Source organism: Tetrao urogallus (genome assembly GCF_951394365.1).
Source record: "Tetrao urogallus genome assembly, chromosome: 3".
In the NCBI taxonomy this organism is placed as follows: domain Eukaryota; kingdom Metazoa; phylum Chordata; class Aves; order Galliformes; family Phasianidae; genus Tetrao; species Tetrao urogallus.
Window position 1 is genome coordinate 46,209,475 of NC_136815.1, and position 17,410 is coordinate 46,226,884.

General features: G+C 42.7%; 1 protein-coding gene across 1 annotated transcript; it reads left to right on the forward strand.

Moving 5' to 3' along the window:
• Positions 1–486: 486 nt before the first annotated feature.
• On the forward strand, positions 487–17,097 carry USP14 (ubiquitin specific peptidase 14; the record flags this gene model as incomplete). Its single annotated transcript, XM_079533875.1, has 16 exons — positions 487–731; positions 2,159–2,327; positions 2,921–2,953; positions 4,402–4,506; positions 5,662–5,765; positions 7,283–7,341; positions 9,211–9,341; positions 9,635–9,715; positions 10,490–10,569; positions 11,985–12,099; positions 13,424–13,489; positions 13,810–13,902; positions 14,752–14,880; positions 16,033–16,093; positions 16,732–16,839; positions 16,946–17,097. The coding sequence occupies 16 exons, from the start codon at positions 487–489 to the stop codon at positions 17,095–17,097; spliced, it is 1,731 nt and encodes a 576-aa protein (XP_079390001.1).
• Positions 17,098–17,410: the final 313 nt, after the last annotated feature.

A 17,410-nucleotide genomic window follows, 5' to 3' on the forward strand; every position in this document is an offset into this window, starting at 1 on the left:
CTTAGCTACTTTAGTGATAGCACGACCAGAAAGGTCATGGAACAGTGGAGCAGTGTTGGGGTTTCCAGAAGCACCATCCCAGAGAGATGTGAGGAAACCAGGAGGACAGTCTGGAGACGTTTCATTGTGACATTCTCCTCCTTTCTACATGTTTAAGCACTGATTGCTGTATTGGCCGCAGAGCTACACTACAGGCGCGCTACCTGCGCGCTCCCGCCCGCCTGTGAGGCAGCAGCACCACGCGCGTTCCCGCTCTCTCTCTCCCGCCCGTCCCTTCCAGCGCCCTTCCGGCGCTGCGCGCGCACCCCGCCCCGCTTCCGGCAGCGGCCGCGTTGCAGCGTCATCCTGAGGGGCCGGTTTGAATGAGAGCCCGAGGGAGGGGGCCGCGCCCGAGCTGCCGCCGCCGCCGCCGCCGCCCGCCCCTCCTGTCTGCCTGCCGCTTCCCTCCGGTAACGCCGCTCCCGCCGCCGCTCCTCGCCCTCCGCCATGCCGCTCTTCTCAGGTGAGGCGGGCCGGGCGGTGCCCGCTGAGGGGCGGCGGACGGGGTGCTGCGGGGGGCTGGGAGCTGCGGGAGGGCGGGAGCAAGCAAGCAAGCTCGCTCTGCGCTCCTCTCCGAACCGCCGGGTGCCGGGTACCGCGATGGAGCGGTCTGCCCGGCTGATGGCAGCGGTGGGCGGCCGTCCTGAAGCACGTGGGGAAGGCCCGTGCCTGGTGGGGCTCCCGGGCGTCGCGTAACGCGCGTCGTTCATCTGGGCTCCTTGTGAGGTTCTCCCAGATCGGCGTGTTATGCGATCCTGCGCTCCGTTCGTTCGTCCTTGTTGCCGTCACACGCGTTGCTGCTATCTGCAGTCTTACCCTTTCGGGAAGATTTTAAGTTGTGGCTTCTCGAGTTCTGTGGTGAAACAAACCCAGAAATGACGGAGTAGATTTACTTCAAGCAAAAGTACAGGTGGGACATAAGGAGAGGGCTGCCTCCACTCAGGGTCTGCTGACTGCTTAGCACGCACGTGGGTTGTTGTTACATGCTGTGTTTTGCAGGCTTTCAGCTCAACTTCAGCCTTTATGCACGTGTGAGATCAACTGATGTGAAGCCATCAAACAAGTGTTCCCTAAAAACACACTTGTGTGTCTCCCTGCTCTGTGTGAGTTAGCCTTGCAGGATGCAGGTAGCATGCCCCTGTGTCTGTGTGCTGGACGTTTCACTGGTGACACAGGCTGTACTCACTGGTGTGCAGCAACAAAACCAGGAAATGGGCACAAACTGGAGCACAGGGAGCTCCCTCACGCTTCTTCACTGTGATGGTGGCAGAGCACCGGAACAGGCTGCCCAGAGGGGCTGCAGAGTCTCCTTCTCTGGAGGCATTCAAGACCCACCTGGATGCTTTTCTGTGCACCCTGCTGTGGGGAACCTGCTTTAGCCGGGGGTTGGTCTGAACGATCTCCAGAGGTCCTTTCTAACCTTTACAGTTTTGTGATTCTGCTCCTACTAGCACGACCAAACACCATGTGACTGCTTGGTTCCAGGCCTGCACCTGTACTGGGAACAGAGCTCCAGGAGCTGTGTTTGCATGCAGGTATGGTAGGTGCTGCCAAAAATAAGGCACCAGTGTAGTTCAGATTGCCAAATTATTGAGTTGTTGGGTTGGAAAGGACTTCGGGGATCATCAACTCCCCTGCTAATGTGGCACTGTCAAGTTAGTGTTGTGCTAAAAGAAGCAGGGGGTGTGCTCTTTTTGGGGCTTGTGTCAATACATGCTTACCACCTTGTGTCGCTCAGTGTGGCTAGTAATATTTGGAGCCAAAACTATGGCTTTTAAAACTTGTTTGCCACTGAAGGAGAATGAAAAACTTACCTTAATGCGTGTCCCAACTTCCTACAGAAATTTGTTTGCAGTGGACAGCACCATGAGATTGGAGGAGTTCACTTTATGTCTGCTTCAGTGAAGACTTACCAAAATTTCTGATTCTCTCCTGTGCAGTTATTGTGTGTAGAAGTTCTCAGTACACATGTTGCCTACAATAGGATCTCCTTCATGCTTTGAAGGGTGTCCCCTAATGTCAAGGGTGTCCAACTGTTTTGAGATGGTATAAAGTCTAAAACTTGTAATATTGGTTCCATCTTGGTAATTATGTTCTTTCATTTTAGGAAATAATCTAGTTTCAAAATACTTTTGTTTGCAGTTAATGTGAAATGGGGAAAAGAGAAATTCGATGGTGTGGAGCTGAACACGGATGAGCCTCCAATGGTCTTCAAGGCTCAGCTCTTTGCCCTGACCGGAGTTCAGCCGGCTCGACAGAAGGTCATGCTTAAAGGAGGAACCCTGAAGGTTGGAATCCATTTGTTTTTCTGCATTATTTCTGATTTAATTACGCTGTGACATAATTAACAACATCCATATTTGAGTGCTTCTCTAGAATTAAACGGTCTCTACTTCTCAGAAATAACCTGTGTGATTTGTTGCCTGCTGCTGGAAATTTATGCTGAAAGTTTGTTGCTGAATGAATCACTTTTTCACTGATTTTTCTGTGCAAAAAAAACAAAAACAAAAACAAAAGACTGCAAAACTCTGCAGTTCTTGTTCAGCTGTTCCTTTTGAATGTTCATAGTCTGTATGCAACTTTTTTGTTTTTCAGCTGAAGAAAAGTTTGTCTGGTGCTTTGCTGGAGGCTTACCTCCATGTTATGCAATGTGGACAGCTTTCCTAGCAAATTGCTTTACATCTGAACACCTTATGGAGAAGGTGGCTTGGTTGCTTTTTATTTTTCTTAGACAAGGCTAGTGATGTGTAAATCCATCATAATTGAGAATTTTGGATGAAACGCAGTCGTATATTAGAAATATGTGATAAATGTTAATGAGACTGCTCGCTTGTCTTTTGGTGGAAAGTAAATAACCTCTTTTATTTCACTTCACATACAGGATGATGACTGGGGGAACATAAAAATAAAAAATGTAAGTTCTAAGCAATATCTACATTTTACTGCCTTGAGATTTATATAATTATATATTTTGGCCTTTAAAGAAGAACATAAAGCTTTTGTTTCTGTGTGGGCTCTGTTTGAGTGAGTCGTTCCTTTTATAAAACCAGGCCTTGATGGAAAATAGTTGCAGAGTTGTTGGACCTGAGTGTTCTTACTGGCTCCTCACTGCTGCTGCTCCTTGTGCTGGGGATGCTAAAGCAACCACTCTGCTTGCTGCCTTTCTCATCAGCCTCCTGAAATTTGTTCTCCTGTTCTAGATGGCTGTTGTTCAAAGCAAAGCCATGGGTTGTGCCTATTGGCACTTTTGAATTTGCTCAGTGAGGAAATGAGAAGTAAACATGTTTGTATTTCTTACCTGTATAATGCCAAAACAGGCATTTTTTGTGTTTTCAATCATTTTCACTTCTGTAGGTATACTGTAACATCTCTTTATTGAGCAGGTTGAGTCAATTAGTGTGATTGTTACCCTTGTCATTAGTTCCTGAGCACCTGTTAGAGCCTGCAGCAGTATGTTGCAGCTACTGTAGCAGAGTTGCTCAGCAAAACATCCAGTATATCACCAGTCTCCTTCTTTTCTGCGTACTCTCATGCTTACAGCTGCCTTTATCATTTTAGTCATGATTTGTACAACTCGTCGGGTGCACTTCATCCTTTTCCTTAAGGTGTTCTATTTGTAGCCTTCAGATAGCCATTTTTTCCCCTTTGATAGATAGACCTTACTCTGTATAGGTTTTTTCCTGTTGAACACTGACAAACTCCTTTTCCTTGTAGCAGTCCCAGAGGCATTTTTTTTTATCCCCTGAATTTGTCCTCCTGCCTAAACTGACTTTTTGATGAGTTTAACATCCTTGGAACGTGCCAGGCCAAAGGGTGTTACTTCCTGTCCCGCTTGCTTTTCAGGTGGAAAAAAAATTCTGTACTCAGTGCTGTGGTCCCAATTTTGGCCAGCATGTGTCTGACGTGCTTCCCCTGATTCTTGGCTGAAAGGGAGGATCATTTTTTGTTTTGAGAATTCTGATCATGAGGTCTTGTGGGGTTTTTCTGATTGAGAATCTCAAGTGTTGCAACTGTTTTCCTATTGGAAGTCAGGTGCTCAGTTATCCTTGGTTCCAAGGTTCTTTCTGAAAGTTAGGGGAAGAGGAATATTTGCACTGAGGTCTTCAAGATGCATCCAGTGTCTATCAGGAAGGGAGCTTTTTTTGAACACTTCACATTTGGGTTACTCTTGATTTTTAAATGCAGTCCTGATTGGAATCTCCAGTTGTCAGCTACTGGCAAGAAATGAGTTCTGTAACTTAAGAGAAAGATCTATCTTATGTCTGGGGAAATACCTTTAGTATGTTAAGGGCTTCACGTTCTGTTGCTTTTAAGGGATTTACTGAGCCTAAACATTTGTTGCTGTCTTTATTGTGTTCCAAGGGAATGACCTTATTGATGATGGGCTCTGCAGATGCGCTCCCGGAAGAGCCCATTGCTCGGCCCGTCTTTGTGGAGGACATGACAGAAGAGCAGCTGGCTTCTGCTGTAAGCATGTTACCAGCTTCACTTCCTTTGTGAATTTCTGAATAGCAGCAAGTGCTTAAAAGCTTAAGTACTAATTCTTAAGTTGCTTAAAAGTGTATTTTGAGTCTGCGGTTCTTCTGTTTAGCATTTGTATCTCCTTAAACGTGAAATTTATGTGGTGACCAAGTTAAGGTATGGGATGTACTTTAAAAGTCCAGTCTCTAATGCTGTCTTTAAGCAGGCAGTTGAGTAAATGTTCTAAAAAGAGCGTTGTTGGTGCTTTTAGAAATGGTCTGTACTGCTGTCCTGAGATCTACCTGAGTAAGAGATGCACAAAGCTGTTTCCTGCCTTCCCTGAGCAAAGGGGCGTGATATGTCTTCATATTTCTGAAGGGAAACCAGAGGTGGTTTGTGTTCTTGTTTGTTCTCGTTAAAAGCATTACGTTACGCAAACTTGTCTTTCTAAAATTGAAGTAGGTTTGACATTATTGGATTATATGTTTTCCTGGGAACGATGGAATCATTAAGCTGCATGCTTTCTCCTGACAGCTACTCAAACATGCAGGATATCTGCAAAACAATGAAACCAAAAAAGAGCTGTTACGTTGTGATTTATGGTGGTTGCTAAAACTGGTTAGTGCAATTATTACTTGGCCTCCACATTTGTCAGCAGTTGTGTAAAAAGAGCAGATGGACGGTCTGTCGCAGAACTCCAGGGAAGAATTTAAGTAATGCTTTTGTCTCCGGCTGTGAACTTTATCCCGTTCAGAGTTGTGCTGAAAACTGTTTGTAATTAAAACCCCAGTGTTACTTACAAGTGAACTCATGTGGAAATTTCACAGAAATAGGATTTTAAGGTCAAAACTTGGATTGAATCATAATTGAACTTTCTAACTGACTGCCCGCTCGAAGAATATGCTCGATAAATTAAACGTGCAGAGCAAAAAAGACGCAAAATGTTCTTGGATGTCCTCTGAAAGCAGTGAATTGTGAAATAGATTCATACAGTCAGAAAACGGCTCTGGGAAACTCAACAAAGTAGCCTGATGGAACATTCTAGGTTTTACTCATCTCTGATGGTTCCTTTTCTTGCAAGTTTTATGTGCAATTACAGCTTTTCTGAAAGAAAGGCTTCCAGGGCTCTCTATTCAAGCACCCTTGTACATTTTTTGGTAGATGGAGTTACCATGTGGATTGACAAACCTTGGCAACACTTGCTACATGAATGCTACGGTTCAGTGTATCCGCTCAGTGCCAGAAGTGAAAGAGGCCCTTAAAAGGTAGGACTCAGTATAAAAATACCATGACTAGAATGTTTTCTTTAGCTTATGAAATAGCATGCGTTTTGTGGAACGGTCTTTTAATACTATGGATTACTGTAACGCTCTTCAAATCTGGTAAGGATTAATAGGATGATTAATTAAAGTGTGCACTATGGCTTTGCTAGTTTAAACTTTTAAAAAAGATTTAAACCAAGTATTTGTTGGAAATAGCTTTTAATGGAGAGAATGAGTTTTGCTTAACTAAAAGGAAGGCTTGTTTAGAATGCTTCTGCAGGCCTGCTGAACTCTGAACCTTCTCTGTATTATTTGTATGAAAGAATTGTACGTGACTCTTCTTCCTCTGAAGGTTGCCTTTTTTTAAACTGGATGATTTTATAGCATAATATGCTTTCAACTGTGAGATTCTGAAGTTAGTATTAACCTTTTGGTGCTTGGAGATAAAACAGCAGGGTTTTTTTGGGAAAGCCATGGGTGTTACAGAAAGAAACTGGAGTTTCAGCGATGGGTAGGGAATGGCAGCCAAGTCCATCAGAATCTGTTTCATTAGTTCTGGTTGTAGAATATCTGTGATTGTGGACTAAAATATTGAAATGACCAAACTTCTTTTTGTGAGGAATCTAGTAGAAACTTCTTGAATATTGTAAAGATCAGAGGATGAGCCTGAATTTGTCCTCCAGATGAATTACTGCAAAAGAGCCATTAGCTTGGAGTTTTCCATGGGAGAGCTGGCCTCTGCTTGGCCTCCTCTGCTTGGTGATGACGTGGGAGGGTAGATGGCAGTGGGAGAGAGGTGGATGGTCTTGAATGGGGAAACTTTACTGTGTGGCTTTGTTTCAGCTGTTCAGTTGATCTCTGCAAGGGTATTCCCATTTTTGAGGCGTGGCAGGAGGCAGGCCTCCTGTTCATCACTTGAAGTCTGATCTGAGATTGCCTAAGAATGCACAAGGCCTTCCTTTTGCTCGAAGGCTTATATCCTTTGAGGAAGGCCTGTGTTCTCCATGCAGGTGGTAAAATTAAGAACTCTTCCAAAGGGGAGTGCTAAGTTCTCATAATGTAGGTGGGCTCCCCCACATTTCCAGTGTGGGAAATGCTTCGTCTGCTCCAAAACGCGTCATCTCTCTCTGTTCTTCTTCTGCTATGAAGGTAGGAAGACTGCCCTCAATCTCTGTCATTTTATCTCCTGTCTGTGAATGTGTTTTTTTCCATGCATCTAAAGCAGCTGTGGCATACGTTTCAGAAATAGGGTAGCTTCTACTCGAATATTTTCTTGGTTTCTTTAAAACTGGATTGCATCTTTGAGGAAAATGAATTAGGGAGGCAGCATTTGTATGTTCTCAAAGTTGCCAGTTTTCTGGCACGTGCTCACAGAACAACCAAGACTTTGATATGAGTCTTTTCTTCGGTTACTTTGGTTTTAACGATTGACTTCTTTTGATGCCTTTCTTTAAATTTGGTTGCCCACTTGACTGCTCTTCATGATTTGAGCGTAAACCGTACAAATTCTTCTCTTCTAGGTATGGTGGTGCCTTAAGAGCTTCAGGAGAAATGGCCTCTGCTCAGTACATTACTGCAGGTTGGTGTTTAGAGAAAACACAGGCTTTTAGGCTAGAGTGTGATTTCCTGTTAAATGGAGGTGAAAATTGCAGTTAGAGCTCAGCGTGTGTTTCTTCAGTGCATACACCTTAGGAATTTCCGATCTGCTAAGCATTGGAGAACTCATTTTGCTTGGTTAATGTCTTTAAAGGCTGCAAAGCATACATCACTGCATGTTACGTAGCTGCACGCTAGAAGAAATATGCTCAGTGTTAGCCAGGCTTAGATAACAAGTATTCATGTCATACTGTGTTGCACGTAGGCAAATAGATTGGAGCTCTCTAAGGCAGACTCCATCCATCTGCTGTTTGCATCATTTTGCATAGGAGTATTTTCATGAGCAGTTCTTGGATTCACTTGATGGTAGGCTAACGCCGCACCCGTAGCATATGGATTTTATTTATTATTTTTTAAATGCTTTATTGTTTGGGTGGTAGCTGGTGCTTAGTGGTCTTAATGGCCTTAGTGGCTGCTGGTCTTAGCCTTTACCCTGAAGAGCCCTACCGATACAAAGTAACCTCTTAGAAAGGAAAGTTACTCTTTGTCATGTTGATCTGGGTGCTCACGATTTGGGAGCTCACCGTGGCCCCTTATCTCCAAGCTCTAACTAGAATTCTAGTTAGACCCCTTAGACTTGAACAAGGGTACTACTTGTCCACTCTTTCTTTTTTTACTCTATTTCATTGCCCCACTATGATGCTGGGCCAGGACACTGGGATTTCTACCAGTCCATTTAAGGAAAAACAAAACAATATAAGGAAGGAAAGGTCAAGTTTGTGGGTATGCCTGCTGATCGAATTGTGGGGTGGTAAGTTCAATGGTTACTCTATACAACCATGCCTGCCCCTCCCCTTTCCGCTGCCTTTACTTTGTGTCCCTTATTTTCTTTTTGAGGTGACAGCTCTGCTTTTTAGGAGTTGTAATGGTTAAAGGTCTGAGTTATTTCTTAGTTAACTGTCTGGTGCTGAGTTGGTCAAGAACTCCTGCATGACACGTAGGGCATTTATTTTAATTACTGCATCATCTCAGTTGATCCTCTCTCCAAGATCAGTGAACGCATTCTGTAAAGAGGGGCAAAAATTGACCTTGGTTCCATATGATCTTGCCTATATTCACCAGTTCACGATTCTATTCAATAGTCTCTCTGTTTGTGAGTTGGTGACAGTGCGACCATTGCCTACTTCACGGGGTGGTTGTGAGGGTTAACAGGTGTCTCTGAAGTGATTTGTCAATGTGAACTGCTATAACATGGTTTGTTAAGGCCTTCATGAGAGCGTGTCCAGAGCCAAAAAGAAAGGCACACGTCTTGTCATGCAATCATATCAGTCACTGAATTGCACAAAGTCACTGAACTGTCTGCACGCATGTATCCATGTACTTCTTTTCATGGGTATTAAATCAAGCATGAGCATTTTCTAGATATTTTAGTTGGAAAAAATGATTTTTTTCTTTCCAAATAGTTAGTGGAGCCGCTTTGGAGCGTAGATAGTGAACGCCTTCTGGTCTCTCTAGGTGTTGTCTCAGTGTGGAAACATTGTTGCTTAGATGTGTCTTAAATGCAGTCCAAACTACTCAGAAATGTTCTTCTTTTAGCAGCCAGGACAGTCAAAACAGGATGCATCAAACTCCGAGTTGTCATCTTTACCTTTGTAAAGTCACGTTGACAAATGAGATTTGAGGTGCACCTGCTATGGCACCTGGACAATTTGGCCCTGTTTGGGAAAGGTCAAGTTGGGCACTGTTAAATGATCAGTCTTTAAATATTGCTGTCATTTTACTGTTCTTTTTAAACCTCCTGACGTGTTTAAATGTTTTTCCGTTTCTCAAAACGTTCAACTTTTTTTTCAAGCTCTTAGAGACTTGTTTGATTCCATGGATAAAACTTCCTCCAGTATCCCACCTATCATTCTCCTGCAGTTTTTACATATGGCCTTCCCACAGTTTGCAGAGAAAGGAGATCAAGGACAATACCTCCAACAGGTAAAGAGTGATTATTAACTCACTGCTTGAAAGTTCTGTATTATCTTGGAAGTCTTAGCACAATGCATATATGTTTTCCTTTTCTGTGAAAATAATGTAACCTAGTACATTTTGGCCTTTGTATTGTGTAGAAAAGTGAAATGTAATTTCATGCCCTATTTCTGAAAGGATACAGAGATAAATTGTTAGAGAATTGTTACATTTGGTTTTACAATGTGAGGATGGATGATTGTAATGCTGTTCTTCAAATCATTCTGCTGTTAGTCCTATTTCATGTTCTGTTCCTGTCCTAGGATGCTAATGAGTGCTGGGTGCAGATGATGAGGGTATTACAGCAGAAGCTGGAAGGCATAGAAGGTGATACAGTGATGGAGGTAATTGTGGTCTCACTCTGACTGGAGTTAGAATTTATAGTATTATACTTAAACGTCACATAACTTTTTAAATCATCTGCTCACTGAGTTCTTTAACACGTGTCTGTAGTCCAGTAAGTGAAATTGCTTTCTGGTGACTGATCATGGTAATGCTGTCTATTTTGCAAGCTGTGCTGTAGTGTATTTTTTGGAATACTTTTCATTTGGACCTTTTAGGGAGTGTTTTGGACCAGGGTGGAGGTGGATGTGAGTACTTGGCAGCTGGCTACGGTAGCCTATGAATCTAGCATACAAGAACCAAAAACTGATGAAAGAACAAATTTGTGTCTGAAAAAAAAACACCCAGCAACATTCTTCTTAGGTATACAGTTGCTGTTCTAAACAGAGAACTGACAACCTGATACGAAATAAGTTTATATGATAAAATCTTGGGGAGAAAGTGACTTTTCTTCCTCTGCAAATGGTTTTCTGGAGAATCTCAGCAGCAGAAAAAAATTTGATAGATTACTCTAAAATTTAAAGACATTTAACTTGTGATGTGGCACATTTTGATTGAAATCTTGCTTGCTGATGTGCCTTGAGGTGGCCTTAACAGCAGCAGTGCTATAAATGGATTCCTTCTATAAAGTTTTACGCTGTGAAAGGCGATGGACTAGGAAGAATGCACCTGAAGCAAGGTGAAGGAACAGGCTTCAAGGAATTGAAATAGGGTTATTAAGAAGACTGTTTTTACATGCTGTTTAAAGTTATGTCATGAGAGGATTTGTTTTACAGACAGACTCTGGAGCTACAGCAACAGCTTCTAAAAAGAAGAGTTTAATTGATCAGTTCTTCAGCATTGAATTTGAAACTGCGTATCCTATGGACTAAGGCAAGGCATATGGGGTGTTTAATGATTTTGTGCTTCTTTTATTGAGTGCAGGGAGCATGAAAAGCGTCATCTAAAGAAGCATGGGAAATAGAGACTTGTCGGGGGATAAAAGGAATGATGTATTGCAGGAGTACTCCGCAATTAAAGTCAAGTTTGCATATACTTTGAGAAGGAGAGGAAGGAAAATAATGGAAATTTGCAGGGAAAAAAACCCACTGAATTTAAATACCAGATTTCCTTTCCAGAAAAGACTTTCAGTTATCTGCTGGGAGGGTTCTGAGATGTTTTATCCAGGTAAAAGTAGTTACCTTCCTAAAATAGCCTTTTTCCCCTGAGTGTTGCAGATAATCTTGGTGTACTAAACGTGGACAAATGATACCTTGAGATGAGGTGGATTTCTCAAGAGATAAATTAGGTACTTATCGAACAATATGTAAGAAATGTATTTGGCTCCCAGCTTTCTAGTAGATTTTTTTACAGTGAAAACAAAAAGGAGTTGACCACATGGGGATTGTGTGTTCTGCCAAGCAATCCATCTGTCCTTTTTGCTGTCACAAAATCATTAAACTGGCCACCACTTGCCTGAAAGGTTTCTAGTGTGGGTGTTGCTCTTTTGAAATAAGGAAGAATCTGTAAGACAAGGTGTTGTATCTCATAGCTTGGTAGTAATGAAGAATCACAGAATGGCCTGGGTTGAAAAGGACCACAATGATCATCCAGTTTCAACCCCCCTGCTATGTGCCAGCAGACCAGGCTGCCCAGAGCCACATCCAGCCTGGCCCTGAATGCCTCCAGGGATGGGGCATCCACAGCCTCCTTGGGCAACCTGTTCCAGTGCGTCACCACCTTCTGTGTGGAAAATTTCCTCCTAATATCTGACCTAAGGCTCCCCTGTCTCAGTTTAAAACCATTCTTCCTTGTCCTATCACTGTCCACCCTTGTAAACAGCTGTTCCCTCTCCTGTTTATACACTCCCTTCAAGTGTTGGAAGGAGTAAAGAAGTCGAAGAGTAAAGACCTCATATTTTGAGTCATACGTCTTTCTCCTTGCGCTGTGATGTCTTTTATTCCTCAAGCATTTGAAAGGAGCAGAATGGGTAGTTAGGAGGAATGCTGAGTAGGCCAATGACAGGAGGAGACCTGTTAGGAAAGTTGGGTTGCAAGCCTCCTGAGTGTTACTATGGCAGCATTTGTAGAATGAGTACATTCCAAGCAGTCAGAAAAGTATCTTGTTAGTGGATAAAAAAAATAACAGCGCAACAACTTGGATTGATTAGGAGAATGTGTGGAAAGGAATGAAGAAATAGCCTTCCTTTCAAGAAGGAGGAGTTTTCACTAGCGCAGTTCCTTCACTAGTTCAGCTCTGTGGTGCACAGTGGTTTTCCTTAATTTTGTGAAGCATGAAATGTACAGAAGCTGAAGAAGAAGAGGTAACTAAAGGAAAGGAGAATCAGCTTCAGCTCAGCTGCTTTATCAATCAAGAAGTGAAATATCTGTTTACAGGACTAAAACTGGTAAGTCATTACAATTTTTATTTAATTGAAATTCCAAATGATTTGGGTTTTGTGGTGGTGGTTTGATTTTTATTTATTTTTTTTAAATTTACCCCTGACTTGGAATTCACATCTGCTGTCCGAACTTCGGTAAGTTCCAAGACTTTTTGGGGTGTTGTAGACGGAAATGAGAATGAGTTATGTGTTAATATGAAGCAGACTTCAGCAGAGCTTTTTTTTTTTTTAACCCTGCTGTGGCCTTCCTCAAGCAGGTATCCATATGCAAACCAACACGTAGTTTTAACAGGAGGTATTTTTCATCTGTCTTGCATTACAGACTGAATAGGATCATAGAATCATAAAGTTGCTCAGGCTGGAAAAGCCTTAAAGGTCATTGAGTCCAACCACGACCTAACCGTACTACCCTAACTCTAACAGCCCGCCCCTAAATCATGTCCCTGAGCACCTCATCCAAATGATTTTTGAAATAAAGCACGCCGTAAGTAGTTCTCCAAAAGTCAGTTCTTAATTAGGCTGCTATTTTGATTGCTGTGTTTGAAGGGAAAGCAGCAGGTAAGGGAAAAACAAATCTTAATCCCTTCAACATGCAAATACTGTGCTCACTGCTTTTACAGAGCTGTTTTGTAAGACTAGGAGTGAAAGCCGTGATTTGGTTTGTACAGGACTAGCTCAGCTTTACGGGTCTCAAACAGTTTCTATATCTGCTTTACCTTTTTACAGAATTTGGAAGGAAGAATAAGATAAAATAGTTTAATGCTCACAGAGTATGAAAATTAAGAAAAAGGAAACCTCACTTTCAGACCAAAAAAAGGTCAGCTAGAATTCTGATGCTGGATTTCCTGTGGCAGCAGAAAGTCCCAGTGCTAGCAGCCAGGTCAGTTCTTCCCTGACCTGGGAAAGGTCCCCAGAAGTGGATCTTTGCTGCCCATCTCCTTACACACAACTCTGCCCACTGTAGGCCAACAGCTGAGAAATGTGCAAATATTTGTGCCACAGGAAACTGGAAATTTGTGTTCCAGGCGTGACATGGCGCAGCACACTTGTAACCAAACCCAGATTCTTCAGTTCTAAACTGCGGTTTTCTTGGAGAGTAATGTATTCTGCAGAGAGAAACGGAGTCTTGTGAGGTCTCATGAATGGTGGATGTGGAGCTGGACAAATGAATGGCCGTGGTGGTTGTGCCAAGGGATTTCAAAAAGCCTTATGACCAAATGGCCGATAGCAGTGGAATGGATCAACAGCAGAATGTTTAGTTTGTTTATCCGTGCTGTGCTTGAAGCTCAGTGCTTTATGACAGATGTGTCTGTTGTGCTTTTTTGAACAGCGTCTTCAAGAGGAAATCACCAAACTCTCTCCAACTTTGCAGAGAAATGCACTCTATATCAAATCTGTGAGTGGTGTTTGTGTTGCTCTTTCTGATTTATTTTTTTTTCTTCAGCTGCTGCCAGTTTTCTATCCTAAAACACAAACTTGTTGCTGCACGCGATTTATGTTTATAAAGCACCTGAATATCCACTACTGAGAAATTTCAGTTGTGGATTATTTCTTTGAGTATAATGCTATACAGAACTGCAAGAGGGGAGGCCTTTTATTCCTCTATGTACAAAAACGTTCCTGCAATATCCTGCAAGTTAGGATGAATGGTGTTTAAGGTATAAATGATCTGTGAATGTATCTGAATTAATAGCATCTTCTAAACTTCTTTTTTAGTCGAAAATTAGTCGCTTGCCAGCGTACCTGACCATTCAGATGGTTAGATTTTTTTACAAAGAGAAAGAGTCTGTGAATGCCAAAGTTCTTAAGGTAAGTTTTCTGCATATTAAAGCTTAGTTCTTCTTTATGCTTTTTATTATGGGTGATGAATAATGCTTGCAGGTCATTTACTAAATTGTTTTCTTTAAAATTACTTGAAAAATATTAATAGTAGAATTTCATTGCTCGAGTATGAAGCACCTTTGTTCCCTGTTACCATAGAGTACCAGAATCATTAAGGTTGGGAAGATCACTAATATCATCTAGTCTAAATATCAGCCCATCCCCACCATGCCCACTGACCACATCCCTCGGTGCCTCATCCACACAGTTCTGGGACAGCTCCAGGGACAGTGACTGCAACACCTCCCTGGGCAGCCTGTGCCAGTGCATCACCACTCTTTCTGAGAAGAAATTTCTCCTGATACCCATCCTGAACCACCCCTGGCACAACTGGAGGCCATTCCCTCGTCCTGTTGGTGTTACCTAGGAGAAGAGGCCAATCCCCCCCCTCGCCACAACCTCCCTTCAGGGAGTTGTAGAGAGCAATAAAGGTCTCCCCTGAGCCTCTTCTTCCTCAGACTGAACAATCTCAGTTCCCTCCTTGTAAGACTTGTGAGGGTCTGTTGCTTTGCTGTCCTTCTCTGGAACACACTCTAGGTCCTTGATGTCTTTCTTGTATTGAGGGACCCAATGGTGCTATATGGCAAACTATGCTACTAGAATAGGCTGGAAAGGGGAAGTTAGGGATTGAAGTATATACATTGCTGTACGTAGTTCAGCAGATGAAGCTGTCATAATACATTGAGTCTCATTCAGTTGGATTTGCTGACTTAAGGAAAACGCTTCCACATAGAGTACTAAGTTGTGCATATTTTCTTTCTGCTGTTTACTTCCTAGGATGTGAAATTTCCTCTTATGCTGGATGTGTATGAGCTGTGTACGCCAGATCTTCAGGAAAAAATGGTTTCCTACCGATCAAAATTCAAAGATCTTGAAGACAAAAAAGTAAATCAACAGCCAAAGAATGTGAGTCTTGCAGCAGTTTCATGGGCAGTTTGGTTAAGAGCAGCATACACCTGAAATGATTATTGACACTATGGGCTGCAGCATTAGGCAGTTTCTCCTAATCTGATGAGATTCTTTGTTCATAGTCACTGAAGGATCTCCCCACAAGCCCTTTGTGTTCCCATTGGATTTGCATGTTAGTAAATTGCACCAAGTTACTGCTGGTATAGAAGGGTCTTCAGTTTCACATGTTCAAATACTTGAGCATAGCACCTTGTCACTGTTGTTGACGTTCGCTGAGCAAATCAACAAATCAGTTGTTTGCAGTCAGGGTTCCAAGTTTCTGCTGGAAGCAGTGAGTTGGATTGCTTCTCCTTTTAAAATGCTTTTTTTTTTTTTTTTTTTTTGGAGCTCGGAAGCAGGGCACAGAGCTGTACAGCTGCTGCCTGCCCAGTGCCTGCAGAGAGCTGTACGGGGCGTCCTGCTCGTCTCGTGACTCGTTTAGAACATACTTAGCAGTGAGCTAAAAGGCTGTGCTCTGAATGCTTAGTAAAGTTTCACTTCCTATCCTGTCTTCCATATTTGAAAACTTCCTTTTTTTGTTTTCCTTCGATGGAGAGAAAAAGTGAACAAAACCTACAGTGTGTTCTGCTTGTCTTTTCCCTCCGTAATTCTTGGCAGTTCCATGTAAATACACGAATAAGGCTTGCACCCCTTTTTACACAGTCAGAAGTGAAAAGAGCTATTCTAAAGCACTGTGTGTTGGCACTTGGTCTGCCTGGGATTTTCTCATAACCATTTCTTCTGCCAGCAAGTCCCTGGCAAGGAATGGAACTTTGAGTTGCAGAGTGCCTTTGGTGGCCATGATCAGGGCAGTGTGTGTTACAGTGGTTCAACAGAATTACAGGGGTTGGAAGAGACCTCTGGGAGTCTTCAAGTCTAACCCTCTGCTAAAGCAGTTCCCTGCAGCAGGTTGCTTTGGAAACTGGTGCTACCTAGATGAGGTTTTGGGAGGTCCTGCTAGAAGTAACTGCAGTAGAATCTGTTTCAGATTGGAATAAAAGAAGTTTAGTTGTAAAACACATTTAATCGAATGCACAGTTGGTCTTTGGTGAGATTGTGCCAAAAGTTTTTCAAAATGTGTCCGCATTAATTCAGCTCGTTGTTTTCCAGCTGAATAAAAGCGATGGTGCACAGAAAGAAGTTAAATACGAGCCCTTTTCTTTTCCTGATGGTGAGTGTGGGGAAATGTATCTGGTTTGAAGTTATTTTCTATTTACTCATGCTTAAGTGGATCAGATAGAAGGAATACTTGAGAACCCTCCTGTCAGTGCATTTGGATATTCACGTTCAGAAAGTGATGGAAATATTAGGAATTGAAAGTTTAGGCAAGTTAAAACGTAATTCTCTTATGTCTGACAAATTACTGTATGAAAAATACCTGCATCAGGAGCCATTTGCATGGAACGTGCACTCATTCTGTGTGTTCTACTACTGGGTGGGGGAAAGCTGGAACTGAAGCAGAAACTGGGAAGAGGACTTTCAAAACCCACCCTGAGTGCAGAGAGCAGCTGACATTGGAGCAAAGTGTTGGCTGAACCTGTCCCACAGGACCATGTTTGCTGGCCACCTATCACCTGCTGAGTGCTGCAGGCTTTGCTGTGTGTGCACCTCATCCATCTGCACAGTGAGGTCACAGCATAGCCTGTGTCCTGGCTGAAAGCTGCTGCTTCGCTCATTTAGAACTGTGCTATAAGGAGGGTTTTACACAGCTGCAGTGCTGCAGTGTGGTAAACTTGTCTTTGTTCTTAAAAATACTAAGATTGGTCCTTTAAGAAAAGCTTAAGCAGTTTTTTTTTCTCTTCCTTTCAGATATTGGTTCTAATAACTGTGGCTATTACGACCTGCAGGCAGTACTAACGCATCAGGGCAGATCAAGTTCCTCTGGGCACTACGTGTCCTGGGTTAAAAGGAAACAAGGTGAAAAGAAAGTAAAATGGCGCTGGGAATGGAGGGAGCTGATGGATTGTCAGCTCTCTTCATGGTGCTGCCCTTCTGTTACAAGCAGTCTCTGTTTTTCTTACAGATGAGTGGATTAAGTTTGATGATGACAAAGTCAGCATTGTTACACCTGAAGACATTCTGAGGTTATCTGGGGGAGGAGACTGGCATATAGCCTACGTTCTACTCTACGGGCCACGCAGAATTGAAGTAATTGAAGACGAAGCTGAACAGTAGCCTTCGGTTCTGACCATTCTGCCTAGGTGTGAAATAAATGTTGATTACTGATCACTTCTTTAACCCCAGAGCTTTAGCAGGTGGATACGTAATGGGTTCAGACCTTTTCGTTTGAAGAGGGACGTTGTTTAAAAACTGATCCATGTACCAATTAGTCACTATGAAACTGGACTGCCCACTGTGGTAGTGACAATACTTAAAATAGCTTTAATGTCTTGCAGAAGATAACTTTTTTTTTTAAATGAGCCTCTTTTTCCCCCATTCCTCTCTAATGTCATCAAGTATTTATTACACACCTACTCTCACATTTGTT